The 13,191-nt window shown below is 38.4% G+C and overlaps 1 protein-coding gene across 2 annotated transcripts in view; it reads left to right on the top strand.

Moving 5' to 3' along the window:
* Positions 1-13,191, top strand: part of PFKM (phosphofructokinase, muscle) — a 43,217-nt gene that overhangs the window by 9,719 nt on the left and 20,307 nt on the right. The window contains exons 1-2 of one of the 2 annotated variants that reach the window (XM_039243117.1): positions 9,637-9,709; positions 13,035-13,127. In XM_039243117.1, the coding sequence (XP_039099048.1) occupies positions 13,043-13,127 (85 nt within the window). In that variant the 5' untranslated portion in view covers positions 9,637-9,709; positions 13,035-13,042. Of the gene's footprint in view, positions 1-9,636; positions 9,710-13,034; positions 13,128-13,191 lie in introns of those variants that run through there. The other variant, XM_039243116.1, reaches the window with a different exon arrangement.

The raw sequence follows: 13,191 nt of genomic DNA, 5'->3' as shown, positions 1-13,191 counted from the left end.
TGTGTTGGTTTTTACTAGTATAATTCTCAGAAAATAACATCTTTAAGTTTGAAGATTGCACTAAGATGACCATAAGTAAGGCTTAAGTACTTCTAAGAAAATGCCTCAGTTCTGGGACTCCCACCCCCAACTGACCTGAAGGTTCCGTAGATGCCTTTAGAGATAGTATTTTCTTGATTTGTGCTTAGTTTTCCAGAAACTCCTGGGCATGATTGATCCCTGTACAAAAAAAAGGAATCTAAAGGATCAAGTGTCTTGGTATAAGATTAGGAGTAACAGTGACATTTCCTTGCTTTCACCTAATTAAGGTAGACTGACTAATACAGCACTTCATTAAGAACACTTTCAATGAAGACTTAAGAGTTGGTTTTAGGTAGGGGCACCTAGCTGGCTCAGTGACTAGTTGTGACTCTTGGTCTTGGGGCTATAAGGTTGAGCCCCACATTGGGTACAGAAATTACTTAAAAATAAAATATTAAAATAAAAGAATTGAGGGGTGCCTGGGTAGCTGTCAGTTGAGCATCTAATTTCAGCTCAGGTCATGATTTCTTGGTTTACGAGTTTGAGCCCTGCTTTGGATTCTGTGTCTCCCTCTCTCTCTGCCCCTCCCCTGTTTGTTTTCTGTCTCTCTCTCCCTCAAAAATAAATAAGCAGTTAAAAAACAAACAAACACATAAATAAAGAGTTGGTATTGGATAGAAGGCAGCAGGAATGGATTGCTTCTCAAATTTCAACATTTATGTTAAAGTTAGAAACTATAGAATGTACGGGAAACTTTTCCAGCTTTTCTTTCCCCAAAATTTTTTAACATCTTTATTGAGGTATAATTCACATATCATAAAATTCTCCCATTTAAAATGTATAATTTGGACTTTAGAGTTCAAATTCTCATTCCTCATGTAAGTAACTTAGAAGTCACCACCCCATCCTAGCAATGCGTAAAAGTAAAAAGATTGAAAAATTAACAGTTCTTCTTGGATCCATAAGAGACTGCTAGCTCCAAAGTTGGAGAGACAGATAGGCAAGTACAGTTCATCACAGGTTCCTAGAGCAGAGACCCATGAGCAGAAGCCTTCTCAGAACCAGTGATGGGGTAGGAAAACCTGAATTGTAACAAGTTGTCAGAGGCTCAGTGTAGAATTCCAAAAGTTAAAAACTACAGAGGGACCCAGTCAAAGGGAGTCCCCATAATATTGTGAGATTTACTTTCAGGAACTCAATTAGATTCTCACAGTAAATATCAGAAAAATCTCCTGGAGCTTCCAACAGGGTGAGGAGAAAAGGAACCATGTGAAATACACAAGAGCATTCTTTTCCTGTTAACAAGCCCTGCCTTCAGAGGAAACTGGTTAATCAGGGCCTAACTAACCTGAGGAGGAGAAATACCCAACTCCATCCCACTCTAGCCATCCTGTCCCACCTAAAGGGAGAAGAACCTGAGAAATGCTTGTGAAGTTCACAGTCTAGAAGCATAGCCTGAAATGTAATCATAGGAGTATAGAATGCTTCCTTTCCTCACCATATCTGACAACCACATTACAAAAGGCCTATTTACAGCACTTCCTTTTACCCATTACATCATGTCTGACTACCAAGAAAAAATTACAAGGCATATAAAAAGGCAAAAAACACAATTTGAAAAGACAGCAAACATCAAAACCAAACATAGCAGGATTGCTGGCATTAGCAGACTAGGAATTTTTAAACACCTATGACTAATATACTTAGGGTGCTAATGAATAAAATAACATGCAAAACAGAGGAGAAATGTAGGCAGACAGATGGAAATCCTAAAAAAAAGAACCCCCCCCCATGCCAGAAATTTAAAAACAAAACACCATAACAGAAAAGAAGAATGCCTTTTGTATTAGTAAACTGGAGAGGAAAGACTCTGAACTAGAGGATATATCAGTACAATTCTCAAAGACCAAAAAGAGAGAGAATGAACTGAAGAAAATATAACAGAATACTCAAGGACTGTGGGGCAACTACAACAGATGTAGCATACACATAATCAGAATACCAGAGGGAGAAAATAAAGAGAGAAGGAACAGAAGAAATAGTTGAATCAATAATGACTGAGAATTTCTCCAAATTAATGCCAGACATCAAACCACAGATCCAGGAAGCTCAGCATATGCAAAATAAATAAATAAATAAATAAAATAAAATAAATAAATAAATAAAATCAAAAGCTCCTACACCTAGGCATATTATTTTCAAATTACAGAAAATCAAAGATAAAGAAAAAGTACCAGAAGCCAGAGGAAAAAAAACACATTACCTATAGAAGAACAAAGGTAAGAACTATATTTGACCTCTCCTCAGAAACCATGCAACCAGGAAGAGAGTGGAGTGAAACATTTGAAATAGAGAGAGAAAAAATCAGAACCAGAATTCTGTACCCTGCAAAACTATCCTTTAAAAGTGAAGAAATAGACTTTCTCAGACTAATTGAGGGACTTTGTTGGATTAAGGGCACAGTTGAAAATCTATGTATAACTTTTTATTTCCCCAAAACTTAACTACTAATAGCCTACTGTTGACTGGAAGTTAATGGTCAATTAACATATTTTATATGTTTTATATATTATATATTGTGTTTTCACAATAAGCTAGGTAAAAGATGTTATAAAAATCATAAGAAAAAAGGCAAATCATAAGGAAGAGAAAATACATTTACAGGACTATAAAAAATTTGTGTATAAGTGGACCTGCACAATTCGAACCAGTTTTGTTCAAGGGTCAACTGTATATGCTTATGTAAGTGAAATGAATGACAGCAATGGTACAAGGGATAGGAAAAAGGAATTAGGATTCTTTTGTTGTTATAGGTATTCACACCACTCTGAAGTGGTATAGTGCTATTTGAAAGTGGACTTGGATTAGCTGTACATAAATATTGCAAACTCTAGGGCAACCACTGAAAAAGTAAAAAAGTATTACTGATATGCTAAGAAAGGAGAATGAAATGATATAGAATGCTCAGTTAAAACCACAAAAGGCATAAAAAGAGTGGAAGACAAAAATAGGAACAAAGAACAAGGACAATAAATAGAAAACAGCAATGAATGTGGTAGATATTAACCCAACTATATCAGTAATCACTTTGAGTATCATTGGTCTAAATGCATCAATTAATATATTGTCAGAGTTATTATAAAACATGCCCCAACTATGTATCTATAAGAAAACTGCTATAAATATAAAGATACATATAGATTAAAGGTAGAGGGAGAAAAATATATCATGCTAAAACTAATTTTAAAAAAGCAGTAATAGTTGTTAATTTCAGACGGCAAACTTCAAAGTAAGGAAAATTATCAGATATAAAGAAGGGTATTGCGTACAGATAAAGGGGTTCTCCAATAAGATATAACTTATTCTCCAATAAGATATAACTGTTCCTAATGTATATGCACCTAACAACACAGCATCAAACTACCTAAGGCAAAAACTGATAGAAGTGAAAGGAGATATAGATCCACTATCAGAACTGGAGACTTCAACATTCTTCTTTCCAAAAGGGACAGATTCAGCAGACAGGGAATAAGTAAAGACATAGTTGAACTTAACAACATTGTCTATCAGATGGATATAAATGACATCAACAGTTCGTCCAACAGCAGCAGAATACACATTTTTCTCTAGGTCACATGGAACATTCACTAAGATAGACGACATTCTGGGCCATAAAACATACTTTAACTGAAAGAGCAGAAATTCTGCAATGTCTGCTTTCATTTAAATTTTTTAAATTTATTTTTTTAATGTTTATTTTTGAGAGAGAGACAGAATATGAGCAGAAGATGGGCAGAAAGAGAAAGAGAGAGGGAGAGAGGGACACCCAAAATCTGAAGCAGGATCCAGGCTCTGAGCTGGTCAGCGCAGAGCCTGATGTGGGCTCGAACCCACTAACCATGAGATCATGACCTGAGCCGAAGTCTGATGCTTATCTAACTGAGCCACCCAGATGCCCCTACAATATCTGCTTTCAGACCATAATGAAATCAAACTAGAAATCAATAACAGAAAGATAACTGGAAATCCCTAAATATGTGGGGACTAAACAACACATAAGTAACACATACATTTAAGAAGAAATCTCAAGAGAAATTTAAAAATATTTTGAACAAAATGAAAATAAAAAGATAACTAACCAAAATTTGTTGGAGCAGTGTTTAAAGGGAAATTTATAGCATTGAGTACATATATAAAAAAAGAAGAGGGGTGCCTGGGTGGCTTAGTCGGTTGAGCGTCCGACTTTCGCTTAGGTCATGATCTCGCGGTTCATGGGTTCGAGCCCCGCATCGGGCTCTGTGCTGACTGCCAGCTCAGAGCTGGAGCCTGTTTCGGAGTCTGTGTCTCACTCTCTCTCTGACCCTCCCCTGCTCACGCTGTCTCTCTCTTTCTCTCTCTCCTAGAAATAAATAAAAATATTAAAAAAAAAAAAAAAAAGAAGAATGTGTAAAATAAAGTATTGAAGTTTCCAACCTGGAAAACTATAAGAGAAGAGCAAATTAAATCCAAAGTAAGCAGAAAAAAGAGATAATAAGAATTAGGGCAGAAATCAATAAAAATTGAAAATAAAATATCAGTGAAACCACAAGCTGGTTCTTGGAAAATATCAATAAAATCAATAAGCCTTAAGAAGAAATAGATGATCCAGATAGGCCTAAATCTATTAAAGAAATTGAACTAATAATAACCTTTCAAAAAAGCACCAGGCCCAGATAGATCCCTGGTGCATTCTATTAAACATTTAAGGAAGAAATTTTTCTAGTTTTCTATAATCTCTTCCAGAAGATTGAAGCAGAGGGAATATATCTAACTCATTCTATGAGGTCAGCATTACCATAATACCCAAACCAGACAAAGATATTAAAAGAAAAGAAGACTGCAGATCAATATCTCTTATGAACATAGACATAAAAATCCTCAACAAAATATTAGCAAATGATATCCAAAAAAGTATAGAAAGAATTATATACCATGATCAACAAGTATTTAAGGCTGGTTCAACATTTGAAAATCAATATAATTCATCACATAAACAGATCAAAATAGAAAAATCACATGATCATAACAATAAATACAGAAATAGCATTTGGCAAAATCCAGCATCCATTCATAATAAAAATTTTCAGCAAACTTGGATTATAGGGGAACTGTCTCAACTTGATTAAGACTATTAATGGAAACTTACAGTTAACATCATACTTAAATAAATTGAGACACTTGAAGCTTTCCCACTAAGATAAGGTACAAGGCAAAGATGTTTCCTCTCACTACTCCTTTTCAACATTGTACTAGAAGTCCTAGCTAATGCAACAAATCAAGAAAAGCTAATAAAAAGTATACTGATTGAGATGGAAGACATAAAACTGTCTCTGTTAGACAGGTGATATGATTGTTTATACAGAAAATCTGAAAGAATCAATAAAAAACTCCTAGAACTTACCAGTGGTTATAGGAAGCTTGTAGGATGGAGGTTAATATGCAAAAGTCAATTGTTTTCCTGTATACTAACAATGAACAAATGGAATTTCAAGTTAAAAATGCACTACCATTTACATTAGCATTCCCAAAATGAAATACTTAGGGATAAAGCTAACAAAATATATACAAGATCTTTACGAGGAAAATTTTAGAAACTCTGGTGAATGAAATAAAAGAACTGAACAGAGAAACATTCCACGTTCATAGAAAGGAAGACTCAATATTGTCTAGATGTCAGTTCTTTCCAACTTAATCTATAGATTAAATTCTTTCTCAATCAAAATTCTAGCAAGTAATTTTATGGTTATCAACATACTGATTCTGAAGTTTATGTGGAAAGACAAAAGACCCAGAATAGCCAACATGGTATTGAATGAGAAGAACAAAGTTGGAGGACAGACACTACCCAAGTTCAAGATTTACTGTGAAGCTACACTAATCAAGAGAGTGTGGTATTGGTCAAAGTATAGGCAACTAGATCAATGGAACAGAATAGAGAGCCCCAAAATAGACCCCCATGAATATAATCAATTCATCTTTCACATAGGAGTCAAGGCAGTACAATTGAGCAAAGATAGTCTTTTCAACAAAAGATGATGGAACAACTGGACATCTATGTACACAAAAGTGAATCTAGACACAGACTTTATGTCCTTTACAAAAACTAATTATAAATGGATCATAGACTTAAATATAAAATGAGGGGCGCCTGGGTGGCTCAGTTGGGTAAGTGTCCAACTTTGGCTCAGGTCATGATCTCATGGTTCGTGGGTTCAAGCCCCACGTCGGGCTCTGTGCTGACAGCTAGCTCAGAGTCTGGAGCCTGCTTCGGATTCTGTGTCTCACTCTCTCTCTCTGACCCTCCCCTATTCATGCTGTCTCTCTCTCTCAGAAATAAATAAAACATTAAAAAATAAAATAAAATAAAATAAAATGAAAAAATATACAACTACTAGAAGATAACATAGGACAAAAGCTAGGTGACCTTGGGTATGGTGATCCCTTTTAAGATACAATACCAAAGACATTACTCATGAAGGAAATTCAGTTGACCCTTGAACAACACAGGTTTGAAATAAGTGAGTCCACTTATACATAGATTTTTTTTTACAGTACAGTACTATAAATGTATTTTCCTTATGACTTTCTTAATAACATTTTCTTTTCTCTAGCCTACTTTATTATAAGGATACAGTATATAATACATATTTTATACAAAATATGTGTTAATCAACTGTTATTGGTAAGTCAACAGTAGGCTATTAGTACAGTTGACTCTTGAACAACACAGGGCTTAAGGGCACCAACCCCTTATGCAGTTGAAAATCTGCATATAGCTTTTGACTCCTCCAAAAGTTAACTACTAACAGTACTTAGTATTATGTTTCTATGGTTCATTCATGTTCAGAGTGTATCAGTACTTAATTCTTTTTATTGGCAAGTAATATTCTATTATATGGATATGCCACATTTTATTTATCCATTCATCAGTTGAACATTTGGCCTATTTCCACTTTTTGCCTGTTATGAATAATGCTGTTAGACCATTGGTGTATACGTGTGTGTGTGTGTGTGTGTGTGTGTGCGCGCACGTGTGCTCATTTTCCTTGGGTATATACCTAGGAGTGGAATTGCTGGGTCATATGGTAACTCTGTTTATTATGAAGAACTGCCAAACTGTTTTCCATAGTGACTATATCACTTTACATTTATACCTGCAATATGCAAGATTTCTAATTTCTCCACATCCTCTCCAATACTTGTTATTTTCGTGTATTTTCCTTTATAATAGTCATCCTAATAGGTGTGAAGTAGAATTTCATTTTGGTTTTGATTTGCATTTCCCTAGTGATTAGTGATGTTGAACATCTTTTCATATGCTTATTGGTTATTTGTATATTTTAGTTAGAGAAATGTCTAAACCCTTGCCCATTTTTTGTTTTTTAATATTACAGTTTTATTAGATATTTCATTGAACAGAATGTGTTTTTTTAAATTAGTAGACTTTGTCTGAAAAGTTTTAGTCTTACAGAAAATTGAGCAGTTTGCACAGTTTCCTATCCTGTGGTCAGTTTCCATTTATTATTACTACTTATTAAGGTACATTTGTTACAATTGATGAGCCAATATTGATACATTATTATTGACTAAAGTCCGTAGCTTACATTAAAGTTCACTCTTTGTGTGAAGTTCTGTGAGTTTTGACAACTACACAATGTCATGTATCCAGCATTATAGCATCATACTGAATAGGTTTACTGCCCTAAAAACCCCCTGTGCTCTACCTATTTATTGTTCCCTCTCTATTCCAAGCCCTTGAAAACCATTGATCTTTTTACTGTCTCTATAGTTTTACCTTTCCCAGAATGTTATTTAGTTGGAAACATATAGTATGTAACCTTTTCAGACTGGTTTCTTTGACTAAGCAATATATATTTAAGTTTCTTCCATATCTTTTCTTGGCTTCATAGGTTTCTTTTTATTGCTGAATAATATTCCATTGAATTGATATACCACAGTTTACCCATTCACCTTTTGAGGGACATTTTGGTTACTTCCATTTTTGGCAACTATGAATAAGCTATTATGAACATTTGTGTGCAGGTTTTTGTGTGGATGCAGTTTTCAGCTCAGTTGAGTAACTACTTAGGGAAGTGTGATTGCTGGATCATACAGTAAGGCTCTATTTAGCTTTGTAAGGAACTGCCACATTTTCTTTTAAAGTGACCATACCATTTTGCATTCCCACCAACAAAAAATGAGAGTTCCTGGTGCACCACATTCTTGTCAGCTTTTGGTGCTGTCATGTTTGTTATCAAATTTTTTTATGTTAGCCAGTCTAATAATATGTACTGGTACCTCACTGTTTTAATCTGCAGATAACATATGATACTGAGCATCATTTTATATGATTATTTGCCATCTGGGCATCTTCATTGGTGAGGTATCTGTTCAGACCTTTTGCCTATTTCTAAACTGGGTTATTATCTTTTGAAAAGTTTGTTTATTTTGAGAGAGAGAAAGAGAGTGTGCATGCAGGAGGGGCAGAGAGAGAGCACATTCCAGCAAGCTCTTCACCATTAGTTAGGAGCCCAATGTGGGGTTCAAACTCACGAACTGTGAGAACTCATGAACCTGAGCCAAAATCAAGAGTCAGATGCTCAACCCGACTAAGCCACCCAGGCGCCCCAAGTTTATTTCTTATTATTGAGTGGCAAGAGTTATTTATATATTCTAGATATGCTTCCTTTGTTGTTACATATATGATTTGCAAATATTTTCTCCCATTCTATAGGCTATCTCTTGATGGTAACGTTGGCATCACAAAAATTACTTTTGTGTATTCCAATGGTTTTATCTTTATTCCTATTGTTTGCAGCCAGAATATGCAGGGGCAGAAACAAAAGAAAGAAAGAGGAAGGGCATAGAAAGTCAGGAGAGGAGAGATGCCTGGGGAGAGGCGTTGCAACAAAGACTTGGGTGGAGAGGTGGAAGGAATAAAGAGGATCTGAGGAAAGGATGCACCTTTAGATCTGGGACTTCTTGGCCCATGTTGCCTCCATGGACGCTGTTCGCTTTGCAGCCCTGTATTTTCTCAGAGAAAGGTACATAAATATAGAAAGAGTTTTTAACGGTCCCTCTACAGAAAACACCGGTGTTCCTCCAGGGCAGGGACTCTATTTCATTTATCTTTTCATCCTTCAGCACCTAATACAAAACCTGGCACAAAGACTTTCCATAGTTGCTTGTTCAAAGAGTGACAATGCATAAGGCCAGAGGGGGTAGATTTATTCTTAGTTTTGTTGTTGAGGATGTTTGAATGCAAGGAGTCTCAGTCATTCTGGCTAGGAAAAAGTTGTTTCTGCGGACAACATGGGAGGCCACTAAATGATTTTTGATTCCCACGGTGTACAAGAGCTGATGGCGCCCGACACAGAGATGGGGACCCGAGAACCTTCTGTGGAGTGAGGGGACAGCTGATGCCATAGCTGAGCGTCCTTGGGAGGAGGAGGGAGGGGTGGGGAAAGAGGAGCAGCGGGAGGCGGAGCCTCCGGTCCAGCATCGGCTAGTGGAGGTTGGGAAGCCTCTCCTCTTTCCCCTCCCTTGTGGCCTCCACCTGGCTCCTCCCCGCGTTCGCCAAGCTCCCCTCCCCCCTTCCCCAAGGACAGTCTGCAAGGAAGCCGTGGCTGTGGAGAGCTAAGACTAAAAGGCAAGAGGGGCCCTTGAGTAACGACCGAGGGGGAAAGCCGAGAGCGAGGTGGGGATGACCGTGCTGGGAGGAGGCGGTGGGGAGAACTGGAAGGAGCGGACGGGAAAAGAAGAGGTGGTATGGCATCAGAAGCTGGAGCGAAGAGGGGGGATGGGTTGAGTAGCCGAGAAGAATCCTAGTCCTTCGGTTCTTTTCTCTCTACTAGCGCGCACAGCCCCCGCCCCTGGGAATCAGGGATGGGTGAGTGGTGCTCGGACCTCGTTCGCCCTGGCTGCCTGACTCCCATCCTGGCACTTGTCCGATTCAAATCGGTGCACCTGTGATGTTGCCTCCCTGTATTTGTTCCTCCCGCCTGCGTACCCACACACATGTGATTTTTATATTTAGGTTTTATGTCTGTGTGTTTCTATGTGTGTGTCACTGTGGATCTGTAAAGGTTGCTTATATATGAATCTGCGTGCATTTCTGTGTCCCGTGTCTCTATAACTGGTTTAAAGATACAGGAGAAGACTCAGATTTTTGCAGGTCAGCACTCCTCCTGACCTTCCCCCTTGTTAATGGTGAATTCTCTCTCTCACTGAAAACTCTATGGGTGGAAGTTCCCTCTACGGGTTTGTCAGTGATGAGCTCCCAGAGTGAATGAGAAGAAGAAAAACTCATGGAAAATGGGATCATACTCATGTTTTGTTTTTTCATTTCCAAATGTTTGCCTTAATATTTGCGCCAGCTGGTGCAAAAAAAATTTTTTTTTGTTCTTGAGAACAGCAGAGATTTGGACATGAACACTCCAGTTAATAGGAGAGTGTCTCTATCCTATGTGTTTATTACATTCCTTTCACTGTCGCTATATGCTCTCTTAAGTCCTATTTGTATCTCTATGTGTTAGAAATAGAATATGGAGCTGTCTGTATCCAAGCCTATTAAATAAAAGCTTTCATAGGTCTGTGTGCATTTTGTATTGTTCGTCAGTTCACTAATGCTTTCAACAAGGATTTATTGAACTGTTATGTGCATGGACTTCGCCAGACTTTGGTTAAGCTGTGGGAAAGTTTTTAAAAAATGAACATGATCCTTCCCTGGAGGATTGTTCAGTCTAGTTGGGGAAAGTGGCTTGTAGCAGTCATCTAGCCAGGGGTCTGCAAACTTTCTGCAAAAATCCAGATAGTAAATAGTTTAGTCTTTGCAGGCTGTCTGGTCTCTGTCACAATAATCTGCTCTGTCGTAGTACAGAAGCAGCCATAGGATAATGTGTGAAATAATGATAATGGTATGGACACTTGAAATTTGAATTTCATGTAATTTTCACATGTCCTGAAATGGTTTTTTAAACCATCTAAAAATGTAAAAACCTGGGGCACCTGGGTGGCTCAGTCAGTTGAGCATCTGACTCTTGGTTTCGGTTCAGGTCATGATCCCAGGGTTGTGGGATCCAGCCCCACATCAGATTGCCTGCTGAGCGTGGAGCATGTTTGAGATATTCTCTCTCTCTCTCTCTCTCTCTCTTTCTTAAAGAAAAATAAAAATATAAAAACCTTTCTTAGTTTGCTGCCATACAAAACCATAACAAGGGCTGGATTTGACCTGTGCTCTGTAGTTTGTTGACCCCGATCTAGTCCAACCTTATCGTCAATATATAAGAAGCAAGTTAAATACCACATAAAGTAATAAGTGCTAAATGAATGATCTAATACCAGACAATATGTGATTAGAGGAGGTCCAAAAAGAATCCTTACTATGGCAATCAGTAAAGGGTTAATAGTCTTACTATTAATAGGATTGCAAGTAGGCCTGATCTTAAATGATGGAGTGGGATATTGATCTGTGGAAGGGCCATGGTGGCCTTCTGGACGAGGGATGCAGTGTGCCCAGGTACACAAATGGAAAGGAGCAAAGTAATGTTCAGGTGATGATGGAGCAGAAAATCCATGGGGACAAAGGTTCAGGCTTTGGCAAGGGCCAGATCATGGAAGCTTTGAATGCCAACTCCAGAATTTGGACTTTATCCGCCAGAGTGGATTATATGTAGTATGTCTGTGAACGTGTGTCCTATAATAACGCTATATATGTTTGTGTATGTATGTCTTCATGCGGTCTCGTTGCATATACTTTATTGGCATGTATGCAGATTTGTGTGTCTATGTGACCTATGTCTTAATCAGCAGTCACCCTGATTTCCTCAGATTCACAGCAGAAACATGAGCTCTGCATAAAGGTCATCAGTCCCCGTTCAAGTGAATGCATCCTCTCTCCACTGAGGCCCCAGGGTCCTATGACCTTCCCATGGAGGTTTATTCTTTGTCTCTTATAGAATGGAGAAGGGAAACACAAACAGGGAGACTAGCTATTGTAGTAGGACTTCAGGTGGAGAGAGGTGCTGAGGATGGCTAATAAGAGGATAAGGGAAGATAATAAAGGAGAAGAATAAGATTTGGTAACTGTTTTGACTCTGAGAGTAAGGAGGAGATAAATTTAAAAACTTAGATTTTAGCCTAGATAACTGGGAGAGTGATGACTCCTTTGACATTTTATGGCTACAAAAGTATGTCTTGTGTGTTCCTTTGAGAGAAATAAGCCCTAAAGACAAAAATAGGAAGGTGGTCACATGCCGTGTGTACGTATCTATGTGTATTTGGCCATGATTCTCTGTTGCTCTTCCCATTTGATAGCATGTAGTGTGAAGGGCAAGGCCTGAAGGTGAGTCAAGAGATGCTTAGGAGGCAGGGAGCCTGAAATCAATGGGAGAAGCCATAGAATATCTTTAACCATTCCTGAGCCTGAACCATCATTTTGCACAAGCTCAGATGTTCATGTAAAAACCTTGAACTCCAGTTCCAGCTTAGTCAAATTCCATAGAACTGAACCCTAATCTTCACCATAACCCCGCCTACCCTCACTTTCTTCTTCCTCTGGGCTGGTTCTGGTCAGTGCCCCAAACCTCACCGATTCCTACTGCCTGCAGCAGCCCTTCCCTTCATTAAAAGGAACAATTTTTGAGGCACCTTAACTTTCCTCCTTCCTTTTTCATTTCTGTTCAGTCAACTGCTCTTCCCCTTGACCTTAGCTTGTTCTCCAAATAGGCTCCAATTCAGGTGGGAGGGATTAGCCAGGACCTTTGCAGTCTTGGGTTTGATTACTGTGACATTTCAGCTTGGCAGTCTGTGGGGGTTTGGCCCTCTTCTGGAAAGAGTCCAAAATATCCAGGCTGCAAAGCTCAGACTTAGTATAGTGGGAGAGCCTGACTGAGGTGGCTCTAGCCAGTCTAACAGCCATTTCCTGAGCACCTCGATCCACCTGTGTCTTAACTGATCGTTCTCTTGAATTCTAGAGTGGATCATGACCCATGAAGAGCACCATGCAGCCAAAACCCTGGGGATTGGCAAAGCCATCGCTGTGTTAACCTCTGGTGGAGATGCCCAAGGTAAGGAGGAAGGCCCTGCTTGGGGAGGGACAACAAAAACATGGCTGGTAGCCCCTTTAAGTTA

This window comes from Hyaena hyaena, unplaced genomic scaffold (assembly GCF_003009895.1).
Source record: "Hyaena hyaena isolate Hyena2069 unplaced genomic scaffold, ASM300989v1 scaffold_221, whole genome shotgun sequence".
Lineage (NCBI taxonomy): Eukaryota > Metazoa > Chordata > Mammalia > Carnivora > Hyaenidae > Hyaena > Hyaena hyaena.
This window is presented reverse-complemented; position numbering and strand designations above follow the sequence as displayed.